Source organism: Malaya genurostris, chromosome 1 (genome assembly GCF_030247185.1).
Source record: "Malaya genurostris strain Urasoe2022 chromosome 1, Malgen_1.1, whole genome shotgun sequence".
NCBI classification, from domain to species: Eukaryota; Metazoa; Arthropoda; class Insecta; order Diptera; family Culicidae; genus Malaya; species Malaya genurostris.
The window spans coordinates 51,169,635-51,181,336 of record NC_080570.1 but is presented as its reverse complement, the minus strand read 5'-3'; the positions used below and the strand labels follow the sequence as shown (position 1 = coordinate 51,181,336).

General features: G+C 41.8%; 2 protein-coding genes across 2 annotated transcripts in view; one reads left to right on the top strand and one right to left on the bottom strand.

Moving 5' to 3' along the window:
* Nucleotides 1-531: 531 nt before the first annotated feature.
* On the top strand, nt 532-1,547 carry LOC131439348 (putative ankyrin repeat protein RF_0580). The gene is made up of 2 exons (XM_058610259.1): nt 532-1,126; nt 1,183-1,547. The coding sequence occupies exons 1-2, from the start codon at nt 566-568 to the stop codon at nt 1,543-1,545; spliced, it is 924 nt and encodes a 307-aa protein (XP_058466242.1). The 5' UTR covers nt 532-565; the 3' UTR covers nt 1,546-1,547.
* Nucleotides 1,535-11,702, bottom strand: part of LOC131439345 (protein Skeletor, isoforms B/C) — a 30,929-nt gene continuing 20,761 nt past the window's right edge. The window contains exons 5-8 of the mRNA XM_058610245.1: nt 5,674-5,773; nt 4,158-4,820; nt 3,901-4,094; nt 1,535-3,829 (exon numbers count right to left, since the gene is read on the bottom strand). Coding sequence (XP_058466228.1) covers nt 1,694-3,829; nt 3,901-4,094; nt 4,158-4,820; nt 5,674-5,773 — 3,093 coding nt within the window. The 3' untranslated portion in view covers nt 1,535-1,693. The remainder of the gene's footprint in view (nt 3,830-3,900; nt 4,095-4,157; nt 4,821-5,673; nt 5,774-11,702) is intronic.

The following is an 11,702-nucleotide window of genomic DNA, read 5'->3' as shown; positions in this document are numbered from 1 at the left end:
GCTTTTAAGCTGGCGATCGGCAGTGACCGGTGAATTGATTTTTGCATGAGGGTCTTTCATATGGCGTTGGTGAATATCCATGTTGCCCGCATCTTTCGGTCCGTGTAGGTCCGCGGGCGGTAAGTGGTTTAATTTTTATTACTTTATCGAAAGTGTCAACAATTTATTAAAATCTGTTCCTGAAATCTTCCCAAGCGATTGGGCACAAAACTGTTAAACAATCAATGAAAAATTATTATTAACTTACGAAACCTAACGACTATCGGTGAAAATTGGAAATCATAGATTTGCAAAACCGCAGCGAAATAGTACAAGAAAGCTTAAGCTTCAACAGCTGTCAATTGAGTGCACCATCTAGCGGAATAAAACTAAATCAAGTTCCCTTCCCCACCAGAATGCACAACCAGCTGAAGTCGCGATTTCGAAGAGCTTCGTTTTCGCCTTTTCTCCCATTCGCCGGAATTCTGCTATTTGGCGCATGCTGTTTGAGTTCCTATCGATCCAACAAGTTCGCGCCATTGCATCGTCGAACTCAGTATTATTCTATTATTCAAACTTCCGGGTGATGGCTAATCCGTCGCAGGAGAAACTCATCCATTCCGAGGACTGTCTGAACGTATATCTGACGAAACAGACCACTTCGGTCATCGGGTTGCGTTGGGACTTTACCGGTCTGTTGGGTGAACCGTTCGACTTATTCAAGGTGGAAAAGTGTTACAGTTGTCGACGCAACCGTTGGGATGTGGTTCACTGGAGCAAGGAACGGTCGGTGGTGGTTCGTAACCTCGAACAGAATCTGTGCTATTCGTTTCGCATCAACGTGCTTAGACAGGACGAGGAAGACGGTAGATTCACATATCTTCGGCGTTCGAAAATATTCAAATCATTCACTCTACCGGATGTCCCTTCAGCAGTGGCCGTGTTCAGGGCAGTGAAAAAGAATCAGTTGGCTCTTACGCGAAGGTTTCTCAGTGCCAAACCGGAGCTGGTAAACGTTCCCGTCAATGGCGAAACGCTTCTGTACCAGGCAGTGAGAAATAATAGTTTGGAAGTCGTTGATCTTCTGCTGGAGCTGGGGGCCAACATTCACCTTGGGATACCGGTCATTGGGGAAACACCCCTTCAAGTATGATATTCATAAACTAGTTTAAAATTCCCTTGTTCACAGATTCATACTTATAGTTGGCAATCTATAACAGAAATATTAAAATGGCACGGCATTTGATAGAGCACGGAGCTGATTTGAATATGACAAATTGTATTGGAATGACAGCCGGCCACTACGCGGTGGATTCCAACGATCTACAAACGGTCAAGTTCGTTCTGGCTCACGGTTGCAGCTCGGAAACACGTGATCGATGCAGTTGGTCGTTGATTTTCCGGGCCATCTTTTTGCGAGTTGGTACCGAGATAATCAAGCACTTGATCGAGAAGAAGTGCCGGTTGAAAATTCGTGACCGAAACCGATTGATGCCATTGGATTACGGGCGGTTGTCCGGTCAGGAGGAGGTCATCAAAATGATTAAACGTAGACTTAAGATCTAGGTGGAAAACCGTGTCAGGGGTTTGTCCGATTATGTACAGTGTAATTTCCGTTCATTTTTGAAACTATCGCATTTTTGCATTAAATAAAACTTATCTAATAATACTTAAACCGTAACAATGTAGATAAAGATACGCCTTCAAAAAACGTTCAAAGCGATCTTCGGAAGAGTGTTAGAGGAGTAACGATACATAGTAGAAATTTTATGATAGCTACCACAGAAGCACCGCTAGTTTTTTGCTGCTGATTTCCGCCATCCTCAAGCTCGTCCCCATTGTGATCCGGATGATGGTGGGCGTCACGTTTCTTTCGGGACGGTTCAGGCTGTTCTTCAACCGGTTTTATAATCGACAGTTTCGTGGAGATCGGTTTCACGCTCAGATCTTTGCTGCTATCCTGTGCATTTATTCCACCGGGGACCAAAGGGTTGGCATATTCGGAAACAGGAGGTTGCACCGGATTCGCTCCATGCATACCGTAAATCGGATGTAGATCCGGTGCTACGTAATCGGAGATGGGTGGAATATCTCCGCGGAACGGTCCAAATTGAGGATTATCCCGAATAAACTGTTCCGTTTTCGACACTGGTTTAACGGCTTCCTGCCGTACGTTACTGGGAGAATTCAACAACGAAACATCGAGCACTGCTTTACCATCGTACGATACAACGGTACCTTCGGGGTAAATCTTGACGACGTTTTGCGTTTCTGGTGGTAAGTAGAAAGAATCAACACGATCATCAGCCATCGCCATTTTGTCCTCGCCTACTTCCACATTCATTTGCTTCAAATCTCCACTCAAATGTTCGTGTTTTCCATCCGACTCTCTCAGAACGCCTACTTCGCTCGACTTCTGTGCCATTGCCATGCTGTCCAACGGCGAAGGAATAAACATCGGTTCAAATGCTTGCCGCTGGGGTTCCCCACTTCCGATCATCAGTGCATCACTTTCGATGGCTTCGTCGATGTCGTAGTCCTGTCGACGCTGAATCGTGTTCCCGTGGTGTCGCATCTGGTCATCGAACTCGGCGTTTATCTCGCCGGTTCGACGGTAAATTGGTTTAAAACCACTCTCCACCACAACCGAGCTGGGCTCAAACCCCGTACTCGGCTGAGGATCTACCGGAGTTTTGTTTTCATGGATATCGTAGGGTACTTTGAACATTGGTTTGATGTTCAGAGGTTCTTTCATGATCGGTCGCCTAGTGTACCGAACCGGAAGTGTGATCGGATTTTGTTCTGCCATTTTCAACCCCATGCTGAGGTGTGGAGACATTTCCGGAACCATGTAGGGCACAGTTTTTGTCGGTTTAATAATCATCATTTCCATGGGTTGCGGTGGTGGAACTTTCCGGAATGGTTTAATTTCCGTAGGTTCTCCTAGTAGCAGGATTGGAGCAATGGCTTTCATCGGTAGTTTTGGTTTTGCCATGAACGGTCGCATAAGTGGACTCATCGGTTTCTGATAATGGCTAATGATCATGGATGGTTGTGGGATGTTGTAGGGACGATTCGGGCGCCCGGCGATCGGACGTCTTTCCACAGCTATCGGTCGACGCATTGGTAACTTCACCGGACGAAACATGGGTCCACTGTTCGGAGGACGTAGATAAACCGGTATACCGGATGAGGATAGAATCGGTTTACCAGAGTGAACGATCTCGCTTTGCAATGGAGGTGGATTGTTTGCGCTGTAGTTACCATAGGTTTGATTGTTCTTCAACTTTGCCTCGAGATCTTCTGCCGCGCGAATGCCTTCTTCAATGATTTTGGTCATTTCTGGATCGTTTTCCAAATCCAGTTTCGAATCGTCTTTCGGTTGTTCCGTGTTCATCTTGTGATTCTTGATAAGATCTTTCTCATTTTGCTGAATAAAGTTTTCGTGTTGTTGAAGGAAGGTGTCCGATGGGAGTAGTTTCGATTCGTGCCGAATCGAAGGTTCCGCATTAATTCCTTCATCGTTTGGTTCGACATACACCTCGTCGATTTCACTCGCTGCCCCAATGTCACACGAATCATGCACATTAATGCGCCACCCCAGGTATCGATGAGTGAAACATTGATAGTACACAGTGTCCGGAGTGTTGGCATCTGGTGTCCAACTGATGAATCCGGGTTCTCCAGGATCACACTTCAACGTAAGACTTCGCTGGTATGCTCCGAACGATGGATACGAATCGGCTGGTGGCCCCTCCGGATTTGGAACCCAATTACAGAAACGACCTACACCGGTCGGAATCAGTTGTCCGTTGCGATCCTGTTGAACTCCGGCAAAGATTGTGATGTTCTGAAATGATTCCAAAAAAAAAACATTATAGTCGTTGTTGGACTGTCGTACTTCCCGATAGGAAGTCTAACCTTTCTGACATCCTCCTCCTGATGATGGTATCCACCGACAGGATCATCGGTGATATAAAACGGATGGTACTTGGCCGGAACCTCTGGATCCTGTCCAGCTTCCGTCACAAATGTATAGGTTTTACCACGCACAACATTGATTTCCGGAATCAGCAGTCCGTTGATGTACCACGAAACTCCCCAACCAACGTGCCCTGTTTTTGAAGAGAAGATTAAGAAAGACAGATTGGAGAAATTTTGATCCAATTTCCACTCACCCGTAATCGCTGAATATCCCTGCTTGCCACCAGTCGGCCCCATCTGAGCATAGAAGACACCGTCGTCCGGTTCGTCGCATTGAATCGGTGGAATATCCCAAGCACCCGGTTTTGCGGGAGGTCGAGCTGTTGCCGGTGCCTTGGGTCGTTGCATGGCATCAGCACGCCGATTGGGTTCCGAACTTTGCTGATTCGATGGATTTTCCTGAACTTTCTGCTGGTCCGATTCCGGTGTCGGACAGTTCCAGTATGGTTGACGACCAAAGTCGACCAGCCGGTTGTTCTTCAGAAACTGTGAATGGTAGGACACCTCATACCGCTGATTCAGTGGTCCGATGGCCCAAACGATTGCCTGTGATCCGTTGGTAAATATCGGAAGATCGAGATGATCCGTGGCACGCAGTGGCCGCTGGTAGGTTACGATCGAATAACCATTGACCATGGCAGCATTCAACAAACGGATGGAATTACTGTTTTCATTGATTCGGGTATCGGGACAACTTCCTCGTGATCCAGAGCACTGGGATTTAGCATCCAAGTAGTAATCCTGGGCGTAACCCTTTCCGGTAGCTTTGTCAACCCACACAACAGCCGCGTCGGCTCCAACCATGATGCTCTTGGCGGTATCCGGAGAAATACCAAACGACATGTACTCGCCATCCTCTGTGAGAAAAAAAAACATTAAATCGTATTGCAAGTGCGTGTGTGTGTGGCAACCGTAGTCATCAGGTGGTTGAGTAATTATTAGATAATCACTATGGTGTCAACGCACTTTAATTGCAATGCTGTTAAGCGTGCCCCTCAGTATGCTGTACCTACCGTTCCTGAGCTAGGATTGCGCGACTGGGTTGAAATAGTAAAACAAAAAATACTACATCGCCGCTGCTGATGCCGCCGGACGGGAATGATGTGCGGTTAACAAGGGTAATAAATCGTCACCTCGTGGCTATTGGTTTGCTCATTATGGGAGAAGAATGGCTTGGCGGTCTCCGACTAGAGATTTCAATTGCAATTGCGTACCCGTCACTGGTTTCTATCAGAAAATTTCACAATGACCTTTTCGGACCGAAAAACGCATGGCTTCGAGGTTGAAATTTCCAAAGAAGCGTAATAAATATTACGCTACCTCGGCTACGTTCATGCCCATAGTCATTATCGTGTAAGCAGGATTTCCTACATCGAAGGCATAAATTATCCTTTCATAGCAAATGAAAACCACGGGTGATGGAAGGAAACAAACTGCATTGAATAATCGCGTTACATGAGCCAGCAAATTACCACCAGCTGAGTTGCAATTGACCGGATTGTTTGGAATAATAACCGTAGCTGAAAGTCATTGTGCTTCCGAACGTCGGAACTGGCTAATGTTGTGCCGAGTCACTGTGAAAAAATAATTCCATGGCCAAGGCTAGTGCCGGTCATCGGCACCAAAACTACAAGTGGCCCTTCTGCCAATCAAAAAACCCGTTGCGTAATGTGTGGTTTTTTTGCTTCTTACCACCCAAAATCTACTCACCCAATTTGGCCACCAGCTGAATGACGATGCTCTCGCCGGCGACGGCCCACCGCACCTCGAAGGCCAGGTCATCCAGAAGTACTTCGCAGTTCAGTTTTGACTGGTTTGGTGGTCGGGTTTTTTTTGCGGACAGCAGCAAACATCCAACAATGACACGGGAAAGAAAGAGAAATGGAGCAGAGATGGAAAAAAAAATAAAACGGGGAAATGTTTTAAGCCTTGACTTGTCCGGATAGAACTGAGACTGATTATTTTCTTAGGACGGCCAGAAGGGGGGATATTCATGAAACAGCACAATTCAAACTCAAAATGGGTTAGTAATTAAAAGGTTGCTATATGGACTCAAACTGTTAGTTGACTACGGATGTGAATTTCAAACTACTGGCCTAGTGAATTTAACACTAAAAGGATATTTACACTACGTTGTGGATGAATAAGGCAGACGGAATTTATCTATGTTCTTAAAACTTTGACCAATTAGGATAATCATATAACAAAACTACAAACTCTGGATGTAATTTCTAATGTGACCTAGCAGTAAAAATTGAAGAGTATACGATCTTTAGGTTTTCGTAGACATAAATTAAAACAGTATCTGTACTGCTACGTTAGTCTGTTATGATATCCAGTATTTCATTAGAGATAAGAAGGAACAATGTCTGTACAGCACGGCGGGTGCGGTTTCCAGAGTTTCTAAGCATGTTTTTACCGACTGTACAACATGTGGACAAATATTGTTATTTTGCAAAATCAGTTTGTCGTGTTGATCGCTGTATTGTTGCCGTTTTTCTTGCAATGATCGGCTCAAACGCATCAATTGTGGTTTGTAGACCTTTCCCATGCATTGAACCGCTAACCTGGGACAGATACCAGAGAACCACAAATCGCATAAGGTTGCACGAATTTCATCGCTCAAAACGCTTTTTATAATCACCATCGCATAATCGTATGACTGAAGCCTATATTTTTTCTCATATGATGTTATCGCAAAAGCTTACTGCGGCGAAGAGCACAAAATCGCATAATCGTTTGAACGATCTCGCCGTATATATAATTGAACTCGCATTAATTTCATAAATGATTGGCTGTACATGATACCCAAATTTGAATAAGAAATATCTATCTGAAGAATATAAAAATATTCGGTCGCATTCTAATACGGAGCGTTCTACAGAAAATTCCTGAACACTTGTTTGAAAATTGGTTAAGCCTATTGTAAATTATCAGTATCATGGAGCATTCAGGCCTGAGGACAGTGGGTCGCGTATAGATTTTGAATCTTCCTCTTTGACTCCCTAAATTCCCTTTGCGTCTGTGTGTTTAGGAACCTTGTTAAGTAGATTTGATTTCTCTCCTTTTGACTTTCCCGGACACCACCAGAAAACTAAAGCGAATAAAAAGGCGGATGCATTGAAACTGACTTTGTTTCACAGAAAAATACAACTTTGTTTTTATCGCGATAACATATATGCCTTTATGAACTAATCGCATTTAAACTAAATTATCTAGACTTTGTCACGGTAGATTTATGATACAAGCTTTCAAAGCCGAGATATTCGATGAACAAGTAGAGGTACGCAATTCCGAGGGTTCCAATTTTCAGCAGTTTTTCAGTCAGAAAAAAATGCAACATAAGTGGTAAACTCAATGAATCATTCTGAAAATTTCACAGAATAATCTCAACTAAATTTCGAAAAGATTGTCAGGTGGGTTTTTCGATATTCATCATCGTTTCCAAGTAAATTTAGAAGTGTTTGCTCACCACTTGGGTGTATTTAGGCGAGAGCGATTTATGCGAGTAGAATGTGATTCACGGTTTATACACAAGCGCACACTAATAATCTGTCTATTCGACCCTGAGGAAAAGTGCGCTTTCCTTTTTGTGCCGTGCTAACCGGCTGTATCTTCAGTGTAGGCATGAAACATACACGCTGGTGTATCACGTTCTATTGAAATGCCATCACTGTATACAGAGAGCGTAACCGTCGAAGGTGATTGTCCGACGTGTTGGATTATCGTCATGGATCCGCTTTTCATCGCCAGTAACAATTCTATGTAAAAAAACTGATCTTGTTTGCAGTTGGAGCAGTTGTAAGCGCGCGAAGAAACGGGGAAATTCGTCGTCCCTTGGATTCAAATCATACGGTACCCATTTGCATACCTTTCGTATCATTTCTATTGAGTTTGCACGTTGGCAAATGGTTGGTTGAGTAACTGTGAGTGATTTTGCAAGTTTTTTTACGCTGATTGTCGGTGGCTGTTTTCTTCACATTGAAATAAAGATCCGCTCCCCGCAACAAACACTTTATTTACCACAGAATTAGACATTTTTTTAGTAAACAAATGTTTTGTTGTTCACGCTTCAGCTGACTGACACATATTGATTCTGAAAACGGTATGACATTAGGGGCCCGGAAAATTCGAAGATTTAAAAATGTTTCTTATTGCTCATAAGCATGCCTTGCGACCTTTATTTTTTTTATCGTTCAATCCCCGAAGATGGAGTAAAACGAACGAAACGAATGTTTATTTGCAACGAGTATTGAAGAGGAATGACTCATGACGCTTGTTTCGCTTCCGGACTTTCAACTGAATAAGTAAAAAATGAAAATTTTGACACAACTGCTTGCGCAGTTGCCTTTGAAGTATCAGTAAATTATTTATTAAAGAACTTATTGATATTCTACTGAAATTATTGCCCTTTGGTACCACGTGTATTTCAGTAGGCGAACAACATTTTACTCTCTTTTGCCTTGTCAAACAAATTAATAGTATGTTAGAACAAGTGTGTCGTGAAAACGTCGTACTTTAGTATAGGTGTACTGTTACAATTCAAGAAGTAAAGAAAAGAAACCATGCATTATTTAAAAAATTTATGAGCTTATAAGAACGATTTTTGATATTTAGAAGAGTGAAATTTTATTCGTATTCACATCATACAGTTCTGTCTCTGACATTAGCCACTTACTTTTTCTCTCGGCGGCCCTGCTTACGTACTTTACATTTACAATTACTGAACCACTCTAATGGCGTTTTTCATTGAAAAACACTGGTACCGTGGATTGCTCTGGTTTTGCACTTTCGAGCAGAAATCGCAATGAAACACCGTCAGAATGTTGTTTTTCGGCTCGAAAGTGCGAAACCAGCGCAATCCACGCCACAAGTGTTTTGAAATGGGTCGCAGTTTTAGTGTTATTTTAAATTGATAGTTTATAATTTCATGTCATTTTGACGTGAATACCTTCTACTTTACTTTGAGGCGTATTTTTTTATAAATTTAACCGTTGGGAGAGTGATAAGCTTTTGATCGTGGATATTCCTTGTTGTTGATTGTTGAACTGAAAAAAGAATTGCAACTAATTGCTTCAATTACCTGGATTTGTTAGCTTCCGATCAATCGAAATATTTATGCGATATTCAGTTGAGAAAGTTGCGTTCAAGTTGGTACGAAATGGAATTCACATCGATTTCCTTGGGATGACCCATCTTCATAAACTAGGTATCAAATTAAAGACTGTTCAGGTTTCATCGATTTCACCCGGATCATAATACGGGTTCCAGAATAATGAATTTAAAAATGCAACCGGATATACAATCCCCGTTTTAATCTTATCCCAAAAAGAAACGGTCAAACGGAACTTTACTATTTCTAACGTTTAGTGAAGAAATGTCGATATCTTTTTGGCCACATTCCCGCACAGCGTGTTGGCTATCTTGTCAGCCAAAACCAAAATGACATAAAATAGTCGCCCGTCATCTAGTAATCCGCGCAGAGTAGCACATCTTAAGTGCTGCACGACGCAGATTAGTTGGTCGATAGTATATATGTGAAAGTATTTTCCAGATGCCAAATCTTAAATAAATAAAGCATTAGGACTGAAATGAAATCATTCTTTGTCGATCCGAAACCTATTTTCCGTACATAGACAAAAATATCAACGAAAAAATGAAAAGAAGAGCGTACTTTTTGCATACGGTTCTGGTCAGTATGGATAAAGGCTTCCAGCCATGTCTCCCTAAGAACTGATGTGGCGAAATCCTGGTGGATACAGCTGTCTCATTTGAGATGTATGTCTGGCAGCGGTAAGGCAGTTGGACACCAGAATGGATGTCAGCCATATTTGGCCTCTGGCAGCCAACCTTATGTGAGATTATTTTCTGGCGTTTTCCCAGCCCAAGTAGGATCACAGCATTAATGATGGACTCAAGACATTCATTTCGGACCATTTGTATATGTATTTTTTTCGCAACGGCTTATTCTTCCAGTAAAATTTCCAAAGCTGACGTTTGCAGAGGAACTTTATCTTCTTCATCATTTTATCGAAGAGTCTGAATTCATGTACTTGCAAAGTTTTTAGTTCTCCAAAGTATTAAATTTAGTTACACTACTACACGTCAGTGAATCCAAAACGTTTGGTTTTGTTGTCAATGGATATTGGATGACAAACAGTTAGCGCAGCCTTTTTCTCAGAACAAACATCCTGAGAAGACCGTACATGCCGTTAACAACTGGGTTGAGATTCATTGAAAATTATCTTTGCCCAAGGCATGGACTTGTACATTCTCAGCGTAAAATATCTAGAAAATTCAAAAACACAAACTGAAACATCAAAACTTCACTGAAAATCATCCTTATGAACTATACATAAATATCATGAACAGAATTAGGAGACCACTTGAAAAATCAAAAATTTGTCCAAGGTCTTACTCAAACTGAACGTTAAGAAATGTATAGTTGAATATCGCTTAGTAGGAAAATCTTGACTCCTTCCACGAGGGTTGTTACGTATGTATTCAACCTAAAAATTAAACCGGAAAAAGTTTTATTGTTTTTCAAATTATTCCCCTAGATGATCAATACACTTTTGCATACGCTTGAACCAATTTTCATAACATTTTTTCCACTCTTCTTGAGGTACCTTCAAAAAATGATTTTTGAACGCTTCAACAGCTTCTTCAGGAGTATTGAATTGCTCTCTATGTAGTTTATTCTTCACGAAAAGAAAAAATAGAAGTCGGTAGGTGTCAAGTCAGGAATATACGGCGGGTGGCCCATCAATTCGACGTTTTGGGTGCTCTAATATTTGGTTGTGTCAACCGATGTGTGAAAGCTTGCATTAACGTGATGAAGAATGATTTCGCGTAAAACTTCTGGCAAACAAATGGTGATATGTATACCAATCAGAATGGACGATTGACGGTCTTACGATCCTCTAAAGCAGCGGTAGCGATGTGTTCGTTTATACAGAAAAAAACAAGTCACCATTTTCTTTGAAGTGCTTCGAAAGCGAACAATTTTTGCAGGATTTTGTTTTTTCTGGAGCACCCATACAGTCGACTGCAGTTTAGTTTCGTGTTCATATGAGTGAATCCAAATTTGAATCACAACGATTAATTTTTTTCAGCATTTCTTTGCACCAATCGACACGAGTCTTTTTTTGAGCGATTGTCAAACTATCTGGGATCGATGTTTTCTGGAAAAACAACACATATTGGACGACCTTCTTTGAATTCATCGGCAAGCGAACTACGACCATAATTGAATTCGTTATACCAGTTTTTGCTACACTGCAAAAAGTCAAACTAAATTGATAGAAGCACTCTTGTCTTGATAATTCACGACGAAAATCATAATAAATCATTGCATGAAAATGTTCACGATTCTATTCAATTTTTTTGCTGAGGTAAAATATTTATCTCACTGTTAACCAAACAAATAGAGCTCAAAAGACAGAATGTTCTGAAGATAGTAATGACTAAAGATGTCAAACTCAAGAAACACAACAAAAATACTTTAGCTTGGGTGCGGCGAATGACCAGAAACGGTTAAAGTCGCTAATGAAATAAAACCAAAAAGCAAATACTTTAGCTTGACTTCAGCAACAACATTATTTCGCCACGAAACCGCGCTACTTCGGAAATCCGAGTAAAAAAACCGCGTAACTTCGGAAATCCGCGTAAAAAAACCTCAAAACTAAAAAAAAATTGTTGATGCCAAACATCTCAGAAACGCATGAAACGTCCAGATC